This window comes from Danio rerio, chromosome 10 (assembly GCF_052040795.2).
Source record: "Danio rerio strain M-AB ecotype USA chromosome 10, GRCz13ab, whole genome shotgun sequence".
Classification (NCBI taxonomy): Eukaryota; Metazoa; Chordata; class Actinopteri; order Cypriniformes; family Danionidae; genus Danio; species Danio rerio.
In genome coordinates, this window is record NC_141030.1 from 23,865,440 (window position 1) to 23,886,867 (window position 21,428).

The 21,428-nt window shown below is 33.5% G+C and overlaps 1 protein-coding gene across 3 annotated transcripts in view; it reads right to left on the minus strand.

Moving 5' to 3' along the window:
• The window catches only part of zmat4b (zinc finger, matrin-type 4b), a 63,125-nt gene extending 53,491 nt beyond the window's left edge, over positions 1–9,634 (minus strand). For 2 of the 3 annotated variants that reach the window (XR_015501040.1, XM_087270496.1), the window contains exons 1-2: positions 9,515–9,634; positions 2,709–2,810 (exon numbers count right to left, since the gene is read on the minus strand). Coding sequence is in view for 2 of the 3 variants with exons in the window: in XM_087270496.1 (XP_087126622.1) it covers positions 2,709–2,810 (102 nt within the window). In the remaining variant the exon portion in view is untranslated. Of the gene's footprint in view, positions 1–2,708; positions 2,811–7,435; positions 7,521–9,514 lie in introns of those variants that run through there. The other variant, XM_087270495.1, reaches the window with a different exon arrangement.
• Between the last annotated feature and the right edge of the window lie 11,794 nt (positions 9,635–21,428).

Here is a 21,428-nt window from a genome sequence, read left to right on the forward strand (position 1 = left end):
TTTTCCATTGATACTTTGCTGTTATACTATTTGAAAATCTGGGGGTTCAAAAAAAGATTTAAATAATGAGTTAATTCAAATTAAATTGTGTCATCCTATAATTAAAGTACACTGAAAAAAAAAAACAATTTAAAGATGATTCCTTTAAAAATATATTTACTATATATTTGTAAAGTAAATAATTTCTTTAAGCTGAATTTAAACTAAATTAATAAATTAATAAACTAAAAGTAAATTAAGTTAAACATTACTAAATTAAATTTGTTTAAATTCAACACATATATTGTTTGCAACAATTTTGCAGACATCTTTTTTTTTCAGTGTAGGAAATATATCCAATACTATATTTGATATACCATATACCATACTATATTTGAGGACCATGATATTTGCTTAATATGCAAATGATTTGGGCATAAAAGCAAGGCAATAATTTGACCATATAATTTATTTCTGGCTTTAAAAAAACAATCTAAGTTTTGTTGTCCAAGTTTAAGATTACAAATGTATTGTTTAACCTTTAGATCTATGACTCCATAGGGTGCATTTTAATTTTTTTAACCAACCACTGGAACATAAATCCTACATTTTTTAGTTCAAAAAGAGTAAGCATATTACACACACACACACACACACACACACACACACACACACACACACACACACACACACACACACACACACAAAATATATATTTTACTACTGTTTAAGCTAAAACGAAAATTCTTGAGATTTTTTGTTCAGTCCACTTAAATTTATGTTAACTAAATCGATTTGTGCTGGGACAACATGAATGAACTGTGTGGAACACTGCATTTTATACAGTGTATTGTGATAAAAAAAAAAATACATGGACAACATTGACAGCATGATTCTAATATACTGAACAATGATTACTAAATGATGAACAAGTAATTTCACTCTTAAAGGGCATCTATTTTAGCCCCTTTTCAAGATTTAAGATAAGTCTATTTTGTTTCTCCAGAATGTGTCTGTAAAGTTTCAGCTCAAAACCCCGGTCAGATTATTTATTATACCTTTCAGAAAATTGGAATTTTCTGCTCTGAACACAATGTAGCTGTTTTTGTTGCCTGTGCCGTTAATGCTACAGCAGTTCTACTCGCTCACCGTTTCCACATGCCTTTCAGAGTGTGCCTCAATCTCCGGCTCGGCTGCGTCAGATAAACAGCACAGTGACAGACATGAAGGGAGCAGAACTCATGTAATATTTGTGAAAAATACTACAGTAAGAACAGTGCGCGCATTTAACTTTGTACTGTTTTTGCATGGCAAATGTGACAGGATACATGTTTATATCCACTGCTGTATGGATATTCGTTATTTTAATGTACTGAAGCATCTTCTTTTATTACTGTTCTGGCTCGTGGTTGTGGTGATAAGTAAAGCTAAAGTAAATCATTGTTATTTATTACGAACATGCACTACTTTAAAGATGTTTTAAACTTGTAATACTCATTCTTGATCACATTTGATGATGATTGATGATCACAGAGAGCTGAACAGATATTTTAATCTCAGTTGCTTTGCGCACGTCCTGTCTTGTTGATATGATTATACGCGTTACTATGGAGGCATGTTAATACACGACTGTTAATCAAATCGGTGGGTGGGGCGTAGCCGTTGGCCTAAATAAGGCAATTTAGATTCTATTTTAACATCAGGTGATTTAAAAAAAGAGACTTATTGTCTTTATATCATCTCAATATGATTATGGACACACAATACCTACACACAGTTCTGTCCAAATCTATGATTTTCATCATAGATGCTCTTCAAGTCAAGTTAGTTAATAACTAATATTATAACACACATTTTTGAAATACTCAATTCTGATTGGTCAGTCACGGCATTCAAAATATGTTATTCCGAGATGATAACATTCCACTGAATAACACAGCCTCATTCGGAAACTTCAAATCAATTTGACTGTCAGTGAATATATTCACATCTATATAAAGTACATAAATCCACATTCACGTGTATCTGCTTGCCTAACATGCTGCATAATACGTAAATGCATAATACGTAATGAATAAGGTTAAATACTTGATTCAGCTGGATTCATATCTGTCAGCTTTGCATTTTTTGCAAATTACACCTTTTTTCTTTGTTTTTAAATAGTTCATCTTGTTGAGTCTTAAATTTTACATTATAATGAATAATCAAAGCGTGTTCAAATGTATTTATAATTGTATCCCAACCCATAGAAGAATCGAATGAGAACTGATATAAGAACTAATGACGTCTGTTGGAGCTCATACTGAAATCTCTGCCTTTTTGATTGACTACAATAAGAGATTGCTTATGAAGCTCAACAGGATACATATTGTAAAAATCTCATTTGCTTTCCATTCAGTGCAATTAAAAAACAGGTTCAATCTATGATTTATCTTACCATAGACTGTACAGTGTCATTCATTCCTAATGTTTCAAACAATTGCCCACATAATTACCTTGATTTGATCAGAAATCAATTTATTTACACAGTGTGATTGATGGAGGGTGAAATTAATACCTTCTTTTTCAATTGCATGTGAATATTAGCAGCACAAAATCTAATTAACTTACTTATCTGCCCCCATTTAAAAACGTGCACAGCAGAGCAGGGAATATTATTGACAGTGGATCAAATGAACATGTATAATGTAAGTAAATGTTTATGCTTTGTGTGTGAACGTGTTACTCACCTCATAGTGGGCGACTCTCTGTGACTCAGAGATAAGCTGAGCGCTGCACACTTTGCAGTAGCTGTCAGTGAATAACCCTGGATCCACTTCTGTAGACTTCATCTTCACAAGAATAACAGAGTATTTTTAATCAGAATTTGAACAAGGACTCATTTGTACGCATTTAACATGAGTGTTTTCATACATTTGTTAGGAATACTTCACCTAGATGAGATCTTGAGACCAAATAAAAAGCAATATGATGTTTATATATTGTATGGAACGTCTATAAATAAAAAAAGTCTATCGTTTCATATTTTGCTGTATCGTTTAATTATGGTGTCACAAATAACATAGTTTATGATAATAATTGTTAATCATACGGATGAGTGTAATCTTACATGAACAACGTGAATAACAGCATAGAGAAAAAGTTGCAATCTTGAAAGTTAAGTACTTATGAAAATAAGTACTGAATACATCATGTTTTTCCTTGTGAATAATATTTATAAAGGATCTGTTGACATGGCATTGAACCAGATTTTGGTAAAAACCCAAACAATACAAACGAAAATAAAACAAAACCAAAAAATTTTGGAAAAATAGTAATGTGTAATGACAATGGAATGACACAAGGGGAAAGTACTGAACTACTGAAACGTATTTAATACTTTATATAAAAGTCTTTAAAAGTTTTTTGAGAAAAAATGTGACAGGTTCATTGCTTATTTTGCCAGTGAACATTATTTTACATTTATTTTACATTTAGCAGTTTATTATATATATATATATATATATATATATATATATATATATATATATATATATATATATATATATATATATATATATATATATAAATATATATATATATATATATATATATATATATATTTTTTTTTTTTTTTTTTTTTTTTAATTGGGGCTGTAATCATTAGGTTTTGAAAAATGTTTTACTTGTCATTAATATTTCTTTCATTTTTTGACATTCATAAGCAAATACTTTAAAATGTAAAAAAGAAATGATGTTTTCAATGCAGTAATTCTTTTATAATTTTATTTATTACTATTAATTTGTTTTTTATTATTATTATTAAAGTGATGCTTAATGGAGCAAGGAAATTTTCACAGTAGTTCTGACAATATTTTTCTTCAGATTAAAGTCTTATTTGTTATAGTTTGGCTGGAATATAAGCAGCTTTTAATGTTTTTATTAAACAATTTTTCAATAATAATTTGTCCCCTTTAGTATTATCAGCCCCCATTGGCTACAAAACTAATCAATGTTGACTTCCCTAATTAACCTAACTTAAAGTTGATTACTAGCATCTTGCAAAATAACTAGTGCTTTTATCATAGACAAATTAATTATTACTTATTAAAACTATTATTTAAAAATGTGTTGAAGAATTTGTATTTTATTTATTTTTTTTACTTTTGACTTTAACTGTACACTGTGAAAAAATTTGATGTCAGTACAACAACAACAACAAAAAAACAACAACAACAAAAAAACAATCCTTATTTCAATTTCGCTTTTTCACATGCCTTACTAATTTTTTTCAATTAGAAAGTATGTAAAAATAAAAACAATGTTTGTTTGTTCTGATAATGCATTTTTTCTTAGTATTAATTTCCACAAAAGTTTTTTCGTTCACTCAACATTTTAGGTCAGGGCAACTGATGTTTTCAAAAGTTAAGTCAACGCCAATGGTGTAGTGATTATTGCGTTGACACAAGTCACTCCGCTGTTCATGGTGACCTGAGATCAATTCCTGCCTCGAGGTCCTATGCTGATCCTTATCCTCTCTCATCTCCCCATGCTTTCCTGTCTTTCTACAGTCATATCAATTTAAGGTAAAAAAAAAAAAGTGAGTATATGAGGAAAAAAAAGGAAATATAGATTATGTTTTTTTTTTGGGGGGGGGGGGGGGGGGTCACTCAGCGTCAGGCATTCCAGTACTGCAGATAAAAAATGTTCAATTGACACAACGTAAAAAGTTTTGTTAAAGAGTAGTTCACCTCTCCAGAAAACGAATAATCTTATGTTAACCCAACTAAATGTTTTTTGTTTTACTGACAAATAATTTTAGGTCAGTGCAGCTGATGTTTTCAAAAGTTGAGTGAACAAGAAAAAGCAAATAAGGATTATGATTTTTTGTTGTTGTTGTTGTTGTTGTACTGACTTAATTTTTTACAGTGTATATATATATAAACTACTAATTTACAATATTTACAGAAAATGAACTCTATAGTGCTAAATATCATTATAAGGATATGAGATGACTTATATAGTAATTTCAGATTTCCATCATATTGCCCAGCCCTCCAAATAACTAGACTCAAAATAAACATTTTGTAACACACGATAAACTCAGCTAGATGACTAATCAAATAATATTCAGTGCATGTGTGCAATCATAACTTTGCCAACATCAATCACGTAAGATTTCATCGATGTGACATTTTGGGTTTATCGTACAGTGACATTCTTTGTGCACACCGATGAAATCTGTGACATTTGGATTTGGCAAAAAGAGAGGGAGGTTGGAGAGGAAGGGGGGAATAATGAGAGATAAATCTGGCACCACTTCGTGTCAAAAAAGGCACCAGCTACTATGCCGGAGGAGAAAGCAGAGGAATAGTGTGTGTTTTGGGACCGACTGACGCCAACCTCACACTGACCTTTAATAATGTAGACATTGCAAAATCATTGCAGGTCATAAGGAGAGTTTTTCTAATGACAGAAGGAGGTGAGGTCATGCATTTGGGCCATAATCTAATTTAGAAGACTCCTGTCACCTGACGGGGGGGTTTAAAGGGACAGTTCAGACAAAAAAAAATCAACCATCTGGAGTCGTCATTGGGGGGTCACACTTGCATTGGATATTTTATTTTTATATGAAACTATATTTAATTTCAATGATTTGCTTTAATATTCTTGTATTTTGAAGGAATTTTATCTTAATTAACATTAATTTTACGATTAAAATGGTATAATAACAGAATATGATGATGGATTAATCAAATTAATTGTATAATAATGTTGGTTGAGAAATTTACTCATGAAAGAAAATTTAATCTAAGTACTGAATTAAATCTAGAAAGAAAATGTAATTATTAATCAGTGAGACGCTGCATACACAGCTTTAGGTAATGATGACTGAACTTTTATTTTGTTCATTCAAATTTGTTCAAATGACTTGATTCATTCAGCAATGGGTTATATGCACATGGACTTTTAATTTCAATCAGCATTCCCTGGGGCTTCTGTTTAAATGTCATCCCAAACAAAATTACAACGTTTAAGATCTGATTTCTTTAAAATACAGTGACCTTAACTGCCTGGATAAGATACAATATAAAGTGGGTATTAGACCAAACAAGAAGCACTGCATTAAATTATATTTATCCATGCCCTTTCTTTAAAATATAGAAATAAATTTTACTCCAGTATTTTCAATGGAGTTTCTGTGATAGCCTGCTTGTAATGACGGCACATGCATTTCAACGTTCTTTCTTATCTTTTTACGCTTTAGCAAACATATGGATGTTTAAGTCTATTAACTGATTTTATCTGAATTACATTACAATATCGATGCTGTAAAATTGTAAATAGCCACATTATCCATTCACTGGAAGTTCGTCATTGGCTGAAAGACACTGGCTCTGCATATGGCCCATTATAAACAGCACTGTATGTGAATATCCAACTACTTTGCTTCATTCAGGAATGAAGAGGCTTCCTTTATAAATAACCCACTGAATTGTTGGTTCAATTGATTTTAAAATGCAGATTTAATTTTTTTGACACAAACATAAGACAAACTCGTTCAGTGCACATTTGCCTTAGTATATTTAATTTTAGAAGCATACATAGAAAATAAATCCTGTAACTAATATAAATATTGTTTATAGATAAAGTGTCTAAAATGACATACTGTAGTTGAAAAAAACATTTCTGTTATCATTTACTTTTCATTCATTCATTTTCTTGTTGGCTTAGTCCCTTTATTAATCAGGTGTCGCCACAGCGGAATGAACCGCCAACTAATCCAGCAAGTTTTTACACAGTGGATCCCCTTCCAGCCGCAACCCATCTCTGGGAAACATCCACACACACATTCACACACACACTCATACACTACGGACAATTTAACCTACCCAATCCACCTATACCCCATGTCTTTGGACTGTGGGGGAAACCGGAGCACCCGGAGGAAACCCACGCAAAAGCAGGGAGAACATGCAAACTCCACACAGAAACACCAATTGAGCCGAGGTTCGAACCAGCGACCCAGCGACCTTCTTGCTGTGAGGCGACAGCACTACCTACTGTGCCACAGCCTCGCCTATCATTTACTTAATATGTATTCATTTTCATTATTATACTCAATAAAAAAAGAAGACATTTTGTTTCTTCTGGTTTTGCATCATGTAATGCAGTGGAAACCCAGATGAAGATTAACACTGGACCTTTTTTATTTTCAACACATTCTTCTGAATATCTTCCTTTGTGTTGAGCAGAAGACGTAAGTCAGGTATGAAGGGTAGTTAAGCGATAGTTTTTTTTTTTTTTTTTTAACTATAACGATAATATAAGTAACATTTTCAAGAGTTTACATTTAGCTGATGATTGATTATAAAGCTTGTTAGGCAAGCTGTCCTGGGAGAGAGCCCTGAGTTCATAACTTCTCATGAGCTACTCAAAACTGTTTAAGACATTTTAAATTGACACTTTTACTTACAAAAATGCACTGATTTGACACCATCAAGCAGTATGGTTTGGTACACTGCAGCTCTTCTGTATCTCAGAGCCACATGAGGCACTTTTTGGACTGTTGAAAAACAAAACAACCAGCTGTTGCTATTGTAGAGCTGAAAAGGCCATATAAAAAATGTGAAATAACTTTGACAGGATCTTCAATAAGGAGTGTCATATAATGCCTTGAAGAAGAGTAAATCAAGGGTGAGTTTTATTTTTTGAATGAATTAACCCTTAAAGCAGTCTACAAAATGTGCGTTTTTGGGCTTGTTTTCTTTTAAAATTCTATTTTCTCGGCTTTGATGTCACTTGAGTCATTCACAAGCATTTAGAGATTATCATGGGAGATATTACGGTTTTCTAGATTTGACTTTAGAGAACTAAATCTTAGAAAACAACTGCTTAGAGCTCATCTGTGATTCAAGGGCATTGCCTACTGAAATTTAAATAATGATAAAAAAGTTGGTATGAACATAAAATTGATCCTTTTCCTCACACCCAAGAGGTAACTTTAAACCATCTCTGCATCCCTTAACAATTCCAGACAAGTTATCTTCAGGCAGAAAAGATGTTTCCATACGTCTGTGACCCTCTGATGCCCCCCAAAAACTAAATAACACCCTGCAGCATCACACAGTCCATGACTTTACACTCAATAATCCAAAATCGTTACTTCCAAGCAAACAAATACATACTCACTTGTGCTTTGAACTTTTTGTAATAACCATCAGATTTCTCAAAAGTAAATATGAATGAGTAGAAATTGAATTCTGGGATGAAATGAGCTAACTAAAGCCCTTGTAAATGATAATCAAGGGTCAAATGGAGTTTAGAATAGCTCATTTAAAACACGCAGGATTAGAGCAGCTTGGAAAATCATTACACCGCCATTGATCAGACAGTTTCAATTAAGGTATTTCAGATCTTAATTGAAATTTTGAACGACCAGCTCAATACGTATGATATCCATCAGACGTCACTCAGACAATATCCAATATAACATGAGAGATCTCTTAAAACTACCCTGAAATAGCTCTAATCCCACATTTAAAACGGATGAAAAGGAGCTTAGCATTTGGTTTTTTAGAAGGAAAGAATTGGCCAGGAATAGTTTTCTGAAGAGATGGATCTTATCACAGTCTCTCCTGTCAAAGATAATCACATCAATAAAAGCTCCAGCTAACAAAGGCCTGAGCAGATGAGCATAACGCTCTTCTTTCATCTGTGGAAAAGTGATTTCTTGCCTCACGTAAGCTCGAGACCACATATTGATTCCCTAAGTTAGAAGAAAATGCAATTTCCATTACTTCAATGAACATTACAATGAAGAGATGAGAAAAATATATAAGTGGGAGAGGAAGGAGTGCAGGTGCTTTCTTTTTACTCAAAGAAAGACCACCGTTTCTGAGACGAAGAGAAAACTGCTCTGTTTGTGTGTCTACAGATAAACCAGCAATATGATGGTACATTGACTGGATGTACTTGTTTGCAACAGACTATTCTGGTATCAATACAAACTATTATTACCCCTTTAACAGGGGTGTAGAAACCAGGGGGGACGGGGAGTGGGGGACGGAGATGCATCCTCCTCACTTTTAAAGACAGACCATTTAGAAACAGGTGATTAATAATTATATGAATGTTAACTTTTGCATCTCATACAGATCTCCCCCCAACTTTTAAAATGTCCGCTATGCCCCATCTCTTCAATGAATAAACAGTCATGTGAGAAAAGTTGATATGCGTGTGTCTGTATTATTCAGAAATTTTGTCACAATATCTGTATTATATATAACCTATATCCAAAATATTTGTTGAATATTTGTTAAAAAATGCATTTGTACAGATAAAGATAGTCAATTAATTCTCATTTAGTGTTTAAAGTTCATCAAAAGTGTTCGTTTTATAGAATGCACAGCTATAAACAATATGATTAACAGGATTTAGTATAGCACTAAGAAAATGTAACAGTCTTTTATGTAGTAAAAATGAACTCAACAGATCATGAGCAACTTCATGCATTATGACGAATGAGAAATGCGTAAAAGTATAAAACGCTCACTTGTATTTGCTGACTGTATCGCTGGTACAGGTGTTCAGGACCGTCCGTCAGATGATATGGATGATCGTACAGTCTTGAGTGTGTGAAGTGATGCTGCGCGTGCTGTCTGTGTCAGTGTGTGTATGTGTCCTTAGTGCGCTCCATGTTCATGGCTGCTCTCCGCCCCGCGCGCGCTCATTGGCTGTTGCCGCCACACACTGGCAACGTGCAAATCAAGAAATAATTAATATAATTAAATAGGGTGAACGCGAGTAATGTAAAACGCATTACGAATTGCAGTTTGTTAGTTTTACTTTTGTTAAATAGCGAATTAGAGCTATAAGTATTTCAATAAAAATACAATATATGCAATATAAATTATTTAAAAGTTTATTTGTAAAATTGAAAAAAAATTGCATATAAAATAATGCTGGACATATAGGAGTCGGATATATTTATAATATTTAACATAAGAGTCATAATTGGAAAATGTGCATATATATTTAAAAAGAAAATCAAAACATGAGCATTACAATTACAAATATATGCTAGCTCTACATCTGTTCAAAAATATACTAACAAATATGTAATATAATATAATATAATATAATATAATATAATATAATATAATATAATATAATATAATATAATATAATATAATATAATATAATATACCCAGGGCCGACACAGTGGCTCAGTGGGTAGCACGATCACCTCACAGCAAGAAGGTTGCAGGTTCTAGCCTCGGCTGGGTCAGTTTGGCATTTCTGTGTGGAGTTTGCATGTTCTCCTTGTGTTTGTGTGGGTTTCCTCCAGGTGCTATGGTTTCTAAAGACATGTATATGAATTTGGTAAGCTAAATTGTCTGTAGTGTAAAAGAGTGTATGGGAGTTTCCCAGTGATGGGTTGCGGCTGGAAGGGTATCTGCTGGGTAAAACATATGCTGAATAAGTTGGCGGTTCATTCCACTTTGGCAACCCCAGATTAATAAAAGGACTCAGCCGAAAAGAAAATGAAAAAATGAATGAGAAAGAGTTTCTGTATGGGTGTGAAATTGGAGAATAACGGATAGGCCTATATGAGGTATCCCTTTTAATGGCTTATGTTAAGGTTAACTTATGACAGGTGAGAATGGGTTGATTTGTGTTATTATACTGTATGTATTTTAAACTGCTCACTTTTTAATGTTGCCTTAGCTATAATACCCCCCTCTCACTCAAGACAATAATCAAATTAAATTTCATATACCCAATCAAAACATATTTGTAAAACTTCAACAAGTACTGAAAAACAGGAGTAGCCAGCCTCCTAAAGGGGGTCCTTCTTTTTTTCTCAAAAAGTGAACCTTTTTGGAGTTATTTACCTCATTTTCTAATAAATTATGAGGTTCAAACACTGCATTTTGACATTTTAAGCACTAATTTTTGCTGGATTATATTGTCATAATCATTATAATTTTTGATGTAAAAAAAAAAATTCCTACATTTTTGTCAGTGTTTACCATACTATTATGCTTACAACTGTGCATTAAACAGTAAATTATTACAGTTATATAAATTATGTAATGAAATTAGAATTATTATTTTATATTTATTTTAAATACTCATTTAATATCATCCATTATAAAAAAAGTAAACAAACAAACAAACAAACAAAACAATTAGGAATCTGTTAATCTGTTAATGTGCATTAATATTGTATGATATAATATTTGACATTGCATTAAAATAGACAGGGTGGTGTTGAGAACTAGTTTTATATATATAATAAAAAATGTGTAACCTATAGGCAAATAACAAACTGGTCAGCACGTTTGCTCAATCAGAATGTGTCCATTTAAATAATAATAATTCAATTTGTCTTAAAGTCTTCTATTAGTTATTTTCACAGTTTATGATTGCATACTGTTAAAAATGAGCTCATATAAGGGTCAAATTCTGGACTTTTTCAGCAGGGGCTGGGTCTTTTGAACCACCCCAACCCCCCTGGCCACGGGCCTATCAGGTAAAGTAGGCGCTGCCCTCTATTGGGCATTTTGTAAAAGTACATGGATGGAGATGATGGATGATGTGGTGGAATATTTCATAAATCATTTGATTGCTCCTTTTTAAATACACCTCTCACTGGATATAAACATGTCACTGGCGTATGTCATATGACGCATTTGTTTATAACGCTCTCCACCGGCATTACAGTGACTGACTGTCTCTGTATAAAGGTCAGGCTCTGATTATAGAAATAAGAGATTGAGAATTCCCTGAGCCAATATATCGGCTTATAGAATGACAGAAAAAAAGGAACAGTCATAAATCTGGACAGACTGTTTTTATTTTACATATTTTTCTCATGGTGAAAGAACGAACGTGAGATTTAGAGCCATACTTTTTCTCTCAATCATCAGGGAGTCTGCAATGCCAAAACTGTAGTATAAGTAGAAAAATTCCTGGAAGCAAATTTCCTCAAACTGAATGTAATAATGCAAGAAATAAAAATAAAAAAACAGACAAAGTAAAGATAATTCAGATAAACAAATACATACTTCTGTTGTTGGTAGCTGAATGCAACCGAATTCTACAGCTTTTCTGCATTTTCAGTTTGTCAGTGTCATAAAGGAAACTTATGAAAAAGACCTGTTTATATCCCAGAGGTATGAGAGGCCATCAGCTGATTTATGAAAGCTTACCCCACTGCCAAAATCCACTCTCACCTCACAGTAGGGGTCAGGTCTGTATCTCAAAACTTGCAGGAGCAAATCAACTGTCTGTCTGCAGTTTTCACCTCTGCCAAATACGTGGTCCACTACATAAGACATTTATCATCTGGCCTAGTTATGTTCAAACTTGCAGTGAATGCATGCTGGGCCGATTTAATGCATCTGATTCAGCAATGAATATGTGTTGAAAAGAGTGGCAAGATGCTGCTGTAAAAGTACAGACTTGTCATGTAGTAATAAATCTGTACAATGCTTTTTAAAAGTGGAACACAAAAGAGATATTTTTTATACAGAATGATCTAAATGGTGACTTTGGGTACATCTAAAAGTTACTGTACTTATAAAACCTAGGTTTGCATCTGATAAATGCTTTACTATCCCATGAGGCCACAGGATTTACAGTATGAATGGCAGTGAAAAGATTTAATGCTGCTAGGTCATGTCATGTGGCAGTAGTAGTATGGTTGGATGTATACATTTACTAGCTATATACACTTACTGGCAATAGGAAAGGCAACAGTAACTCAAATAACTTGTTACAACCGAGGTATGCAGAAGAGCATCTCTGAATGCACAACACATCTTACCTTGAGGCACATGGGCTACAGCAGCAGAAAACCACACCAGGTGCCACTCCTGTCAGCTGAGAACAGGAAACTGAGGCTACAATTCACTCAGGCTCACCAAAATTGGACAATAGAAGACTGGAAAAACGTTGCCTGGTCTGATGAGTCTTGATTTCTGCTGCAACATTCGGATGGTAGGGATCAGAATTTGGCATCAACAACATGAATCGATCCATCCTGCCTTGTATCAGCAGTTCAGGCTAGTGGTGGTGGTGAAATTGTGTGGGGAAAATTTTCTTGGCACACTTTGAGCCCATTAGTACCTACTGAGTATTGTGCCAGCCTACCTGACTATTGTTGCTGACCATGTCCATTCCTTTATGACCACAGTGTACCCATCTTCTGGTGGCTACTTCCAGCAGTATAACACACCATGTCATAAAACGCGAATCATCTCAAACTGGCTTCTTGAACATGACAATGAGTTCACACTGTAATCAAATGGCCTCAACTGGTCTCAGTTCAAGAGCACCTTTAGGATGTGGTGGCAAGAGAGAATCGCATCATGGATGTACAGCTGACAAAACTGCAGCAACTGCATGATGCTATAATGTCAACATGAACCAAAATCTCTGAGGAATATTTCCAGTACCTTGTTGAATCAATGCCATGAACGATTGGGGGCAATTCTGAAGGCAAAAGGGGTTCCAACCTTGTACTAGTAAGGTGTACCTAATAAAGTGGCCGGTGAGTGAATATTTTTGGTGATTGCAAACTAATTACTCATTAATTAATCAAGTTCTAAAATGAATAAAAAGTGCTGAAAGCATCATAAAGCTGACCCATATGCTCTGAAATCATATCAATCTTTGTATGATAAAATAAAATGTGTTTATTTTTTTAAATATATTTAAATGTGCACAAATGTGTGTACGGTATGTTACCGGGACTAATAAGGTTCGGTACATTTTTATGGCCATATCCACTGGGATAGTCCATCCCCTAAAATAAAACCCATGGCTTGGAAGTATATATTACAAAATGTTGGAAATCGGTAACCACTGACTTATGTAGTAATTGTTTTTCAATGGTTACAGGTTCCAAACATTCTTCAATATACAGTACTGTAACTTCTTTTGTGTTCAACAGAACAAAAATTCCGAACTTGTTTGAACAAGTTAAGGTTGAGAAAACTACTTCCAGCAAGATAATGCACCATGAATTATCTCAGACTGGTTTCTTGAACATGACAATGAGTTTACTATACTCAAATGGCCTCCACAGTCACCATATCTCAATCCAATAGAGCACCTTTGGGATGTGGTGGAATAGGAGATTTGAATCATGGATGTGCAGCTGACAAATCTGTAACAACTGCGTGATGCTATCATGTCAATATGGACCAAAATCTCTGAGGAATATTTCCAGCACCTTGTTGAATTTATGCCACAAAGAATTAAGGCAGTTCTGTACATGTACTAGTACAATGTACCTAATAAAGTGTCTGGTGAGTGTACATTAAGCTATAGAAATGTATAATTAGGATAACACTGACAAACAGTCAGATAAGAAAAATAATAATGTTTTACAAAATCTTAATTATGAACTAAAAATGTTAAATGTTATATTTAGTCATAATTATACATTTAAAAAAAAATTTAAATCTATGGTGCCCATACATCTTTTTATTTCTAAAACCATTCTTGTGTCACTGTCTTTGATGACCTTTCTTAAACTCAAAGCTTGACAAGTACTTTAGCAGACAACATTCCTTCACTCCCACCAACAGGAGTCAAGGAGGCCGTTTATTTGATAAAACTGTGGCATGTTGAACAATCTGAGTCAGATTTATCCAGCCAGATTTATTCATTGCTCAAATAGGCCTGTTTGAGTGGGGATAAATGTGTGCTAATATGCTATCCTGAAATAAACATGCAAAAAATCACTCAAAATAGGACTGGCGGACAAACTGCTCATCGTTGAATTAGGAACAGCGATGGCACCACTTTCAAAGTCTCCATATCCCATCTGGCAGGATTCACAGTTGGTATGTGTGAAAACTTCCTCCAAGCCCCATGTGGAAGTATGTTTACTGCAGAACCCATCTTACCTCAGTTGCTATCCTATGAGAGCATCATATTATTTATGGCTTTTAATAGGCTTTCTTCCCCCCTCGATGCTGGAGGCAAAAGAGCAAGTCTTTTTCATTCAATGAAGCTGGGAAGTATGCAGCAGCAAAGCCAACAGCTGCTTCTAATGATCATCCCAAAGAGTCTGGCAGTCCATGTCATCCCAGAGCACAAAACACCACTATTTGCTTAACCTGGATAAACTATCACTGCATTTGCACAAGCTACGATTGGTTGACTTCTTCGACGTCTCCTGCAGGCGATGTGCATGTCACAGGCTGGATTTCTGCTTTTTGCCATGTATGGGTTTTCTTTCGAAATGTGTACCCGCAGATGGTTTGATAACGGCCTGAATCAAGGCGAAAGGATGTCAAAACAAAAGGTTGGGGGGTCTTCAAAAGTAACTAAACAGTTTTAAAGGAATGTTCTGGGTTCACTACGAGTTAAGGGCTATGGACAACATCTGTGGTATGCAGTCTGTTACAACTGACGATAACTGCGAATCATCCCTTTCTTTTGTAAAATCAAACAGAAATGCACACTTTGCATAGATTTAAGGGACAGAACATTGGTGATAGTGTAAAAGATCATGTTGTTAAGGGATTGTTATTATTTATTATTAATATTATTTAGACAATTTTTGCTGTGTGCAGATCTTGATACAGCTAATCCCAAAGCTAGACTCGATGCAATAACAAAAAATAATAATAATCATAAAAATGACACATGAGACACATAGTAATACAACCATAAATAACCAATACGTGCTGGCACGTAACAGTGACAAACAAATAAAAATGTAAAAAGGTTGCAAAAGGGGTTCCAACCCGATACTAGTAAGGTGTACCTAATAAAGTGGCCGGTAAGTGTATATTTTTAGTGATTGCAAACTATTTAATCATTAATTACGACTATCAAGTTCTAAAATGAACAAAAAGATAAACCTGACCCATATGCTTTGAAATCATATCAATCTTTGTATGATAAAATAATGTGTTAATTTTTTAAAATATATTTAAATATGCTCAAATGTGTGTACAGTAAGTCACAGGGACTAATGGCCCGTTTCCACTGAGTGGTACGGTATGGTACGATACGGTTCGGTACATTTTTATGGCCGTTTTCTCTGGGATAGTTCACCCCCAAAAATAAAACCCATGGCTTGGAAGTATATATTACAAAATGCTGGTAATGGGTAACCACTGACTTATGTAGTAATTGTTTTTCAATGGTTACAGGTTCCAAACATTCTTCAATATACAGTACTGTTTCTTATTTTGTGTTCAACAGAACAAAAAAATTCCAAACTTGTTTGAACAAGTTAAGCTTGAGAAAACTACTTCCAGCAGGATAACTCACCATGTCATGAAGTGTAAATCATCTCAGACTGGTTTCTTGAACATGACAATGAGTCATACTCAAATGGCCTCCACAGTCAACATATCTCAATCCAATAGAGCACCTTTGGGATGTGGTGGAATAGGAGATTCGAATCATGGATGTGCAGCTGACAAATCTGCAGCAACTGCTTAATGCTGTCATGTCAATATCGACCAAAATCTCTGAGGAATTTTCCATCACCGTCTTTTTGGAGTTAACAAGAACCTCATGATGTTGTTTTAAAAAACAGTTCTTGAAAGCATTGTTAGATATGGTATCACAGTGTGGTTTGGCAACCTATCTGTTCAGTGTAAATGTAAGATGATGCATCTTTTAAAGTCAGGATGGAAAACTTTTAGGCACGATGAATAATTTAATCCACAGGTTTTTTATGAAAATTGTGTTCTCAATCAGGTGGAAAGGATTGTTAGGGACTGCTTCCCTCTAATAGAAGATATACAATTGTATAAAAATATAAATTGTATAAAAATGAGTCCCAAATTGTTGATTAAACTGTTATAAGAAATCCTTTGTACCCGTTTCAGTGGGTTTATTTACCAAGAGTCTATCTTAATTAGCATTAATAATTTTGTAACTGCTGTATTTTGTATTGTTTTTATTGTTTGTTTTATGGAATGTCTGCAGCAATATGGTGATGTCCATAACAAATTTCCTGTCAAGGACAATCAAGTTTACTACTACTACTACTACTATTAAAAATAATGATGCATTTCTGACATAAAAAGTAAAAACTATTAAATTAAAATTAAAATGATAAGAATATTAAGTATTATCTCATATATTACTTATTATAAGTATATTGAATTAATAAAATATTATTAAATAAATATTAAAATATAATTATCCTATAAGTATTAAATTATTCAGGGTTTCTGCAGGTTTCCCTAAGTTAAATTTAAGACTTTTAAAGACATTTTTAAGACCATTATGAATCAAATTTTAGACTCATTCAGGCCTAAACACTAAGAGTTTTTCAAATGGCCCAGATGGAAAATATTTATATTTGCCCTATCGCAGAAATTATTATAATTTAATGCATTTAATAATACAATGATAATTTAATAATAACACTTTAAATATGAAAACCCTACATATTTTAAATATTGTGTCAAAACCAGCAAGCTCTATTTGAAAACATTTTTTAGTTTTTTCAACATAAACGTTCTTAAAAATGTGGACAAATGTTTTAAAAGTTTGAAAAATTATAATTGGCTAAATGTGTGCACAACAGTCTGCCCAGGTCAGGGTAATTTAATAATTGTGGCACATAAAGTCAAAAATGGCATTTTAAATAAAAAGTTAAAAGTTTAATTGAGATCGGGATTATTGGTGATTGTAATACATGAACAAAGGAAAATGAAGACTTGTTTAAAAAGATTAAAATTCTGCCACATATACTGCAAGAGAAATATTATCCATACATTTGTAAGTCACAATTAGTATACACGTATATTAAGTTGGAACTATGAGATAAAATATCAAATATTGTAATAACATGATCAATCTACACTCACCGGACACTTTATTAGGTACACCTGTCCATCTGCTTGCTAAAGTAAATTTCTAATCAGACAAAAAAGGTCAAAATTACAACAGACCAAAAATTTGTTTAAGCTTCTTTCTGCCACATATGTGAAATAACCATACTTTTGTAATCACAATTATTATATAAACTTTACTATGCCAAAATATTCTTATGGAACTATATGAGATAAAATATCAAATGCCATGAAAATAAGCAGATTAAATATTCATTCATTCATTTTGCTTTGGCTTAGTCCTTTCATTTATCAGGGGTCGCCACAGCGGAATGAACCAGCATAAGTTTTACATAGCAGATCCCTTCCTAGCTGCAGCCCAGTACTGGGAAACACTCATACACCCATAGACTCATACACACATTTTCACTCATACACTACGGCCAATTTAGTTTATTTCATTTATAGCGCATGTCTTTGGCCTGTGGAGGAAACTGGAGCACCCGGAGGAAACCCACGTGAACACGAGGTGGACATGCAAACTCCACACAGAAACGCCAAGCCCAGCTGGGACTTGAAACAGCAACCTTCTTGCTGTGAGGCAACAGTGCTAACAACTGAGCTACCATGTTACCGCAGATGAAATATTATGACATGAAAATTCAATATTATGCAATAAAAAAAATAGAATTTACTAAATCTTGAAATTATTATAAAAACTGACAAAATTTTGGTGAAATATCATGACATGAAAAGTTAAATTATGACAGTCCAATTTGAGATCAAATTTGAAGTTCGGAGAGTAAAAACTTTTACTTTTCATCTCATAAACTGATGACTTCATTTCTCAACATTTCAAATATCGCCATTTCTAACCAAGTAAAAACTGTATAGTTAAATGCATTTACATAAATCAATTGCATGTGCATTGTGAATGTTACAGTATTATTACGTTTTTACAAACTCTTTTCCCACAAAAAACTGTATTGCCGACTTTAAAAGCAGCACTTGTGTGTAGAAATATTTCATGGCAGATTGATTGGCATGAGCATGTTGTCATTAGCCATGCTACCTGAATCTGATGCTATCTTTCTTGCACGCTTCATGATGCTGGGAATATAAACAGGTGTAGTGCCAAAGGCAATATGACACACACATTCAAATGACTGCGAGTCAAGCATCTTTACATTTACACGATCTGTACAACAACTTTAAAAAGATTTCTCTGGTTCTTTGGTGTAATAGGCTGCACACTTCTTCATTGAAAAGATGCTAAATTAAATCTGTTCCACCTAAATCAAATGGATGAAAGCGAGTGTTTAGTTACTGTTCAGGAGCATTCTGCATCATTACTGCAAAGTCAGGTCATTTGAGAGCCAGGCCTGCTGGAGCATGATAGCAGATAACAGATCTTACTGCTTCACAGCTCATCAGCAGCAAATAAGGGCATTTAAACCATATCAAGGTGATTTCTGATCAGCATTACAGCACAGATGTTTTCTAAGAGAAGCGACCTCAGTTAAAAAAACATGGTTTGCTTTTTTAGAGTTAACGTAGACTGTTTGTTTGAATTGCCATGTGTGCGTCACAGAAATTACACGTGATTTTCTACATGCTAATTGAAGGTAGTCATAGCTGCGTTCGAAGCACTGCTTTACGCTTCAAAACTTTTTTACAAATCCACGTTTCGAATTAGTGGTTTGGAGCATGTGTCAAATGGGCAAGGTTACATTTCCCTAAATGAGGGCTCGCTATTTCATTACTGTTTTTTTTTTTGATACGTTATGAAATATGTTGAAACTCTTCAGTTTGACCTGTTTGTTACGATTAAGACTCCCCTTAACCTCTATCTCTATATCCAGTTTTCTTCTATATACAAACAGCATGATTTACATTATTTGCCGTATGTAGGAGTGCACCTTATGTTTTTATTTTGTTTGATTTAAATTCTATTTATTTATTTATTTAATTTATTTTTATTAGTAGTTTTCTTTATTATTATTATTTTATCTTTAGTTATTTATCTCTACTTTATGAAAATTAAATGGTTTTCAGCTGACAGATGATATAATACCATAAAATCCACATTATTCAGATTTGTTCAGGTTGCCCCGGTGAATCACAGAACCTATTTCAGTTTTTATTTGATCTCAGATCAGGTTTTAAGAGTTTGTAGATGTTTAAATGAGCCTTTTGTAAAATGGAAAAGTATGATATTATAGTTAATATGGAAAAAATGGAAATATATATATTAAAAATTGATTTAAAATCATATTATGTAGACACTTCATATTTAATGATATTAGACAATAAGCTAAGTGCATTTGATACTTTCAACATTTGCATTGTGTATGAAAATGCTCATTTAAGTCTTTAATTTTTACAGTCTATGATTTTATTCAATGTTTTGTCTGAATATTGTTTGCATTTACATGGTTTTGACCAACAGGTTTTCCTGTTTGGTGTTTTGAATGTGTATGAGTCAAATTGCTAAGCAATTTGTTTGATTGTTTTGAAGCTTTGTCTGTTATTAGTTGGAGGCATGCTAGTGGGAGGGGCATTCTCCCTATAGAGAGCATTTAAAGTGTTAGTTCACCTAAACATGAATATGATGTTTTTAAATACTCAGCCTTATGACATTCCAAATCCCTGTGACCTTCATTCATCTTCTGAAAACCAATTAAGATCAGGTAAAATTTAAGAGGTACCTCATCCTCAAAATACAGCAAGGTTCCTGACTCGTTCAAATTCCAAAAAAGCATCCTCAAAAAAAAGCTGTATGTCTTTAGCTGTTCAATCTAAATATCATCATGTTAATAATAATATTGTGTGCAAAAATCATTACTTTAAATAACGACTCAAAATTACGATTTTTTTTTTTGTTGTTGTTGCCAAAATCATTAAATAATAAAGCAAAAATCATGTTCCATGAAGACATTTTGTGAATATCCTACTGTGGGATGTTTAATATATCAAAACTAAATTATTTATTACTAAATATATATTGATAAGCACTTATTTTAGACTAATTTAAAGGTGATTACCTTCAGATTAGATCATTTGAAATAGTTGTGTCATGATCAAATATTATCAGTGCAAATCTTATTCAGTAATCGTTTAGGGGATGTATGTACCTCTTTTTAACAAAAATGACACTTATGACTGGTTTTGTGGTCACAGATTATAATTGAATATGAATCATGTAATACTTCGGCACAATAAACTGTCTTCGTGGAAAACATGAGGGAAAGCTCAAAACTTTCATCAGCAGAGCTAGGAGAAATAAATGTCCAAATCTTTCCCAAAACAAACATTTCTGATCTGTCTGTACAAGATAAACACATTGTCTGGCTGTTTGCTTACACAGTGCGCATGCAGTGTCTGAAATTTCTCTAATGTGATCTCAGTTCGCGGTGATTTCACAGCATGTGCCCTATTAAAATGTGAGACCATTTGGCAGGTCAAAACAGCTACTCGTCTTTTGCTTTTCCACACTACAGAAATTGGTCACTAATGTTCAACTAGGCATGGGGGATAGCTGTTTTCAAGGTATACTGCGGTTTGGAAAAGTCAAGGTTTTAAAACCACCAACATTTTTTGCTATACCGTTCTTGAGGTATGTGTATATTACGTTGTTGTTTTTTTTAC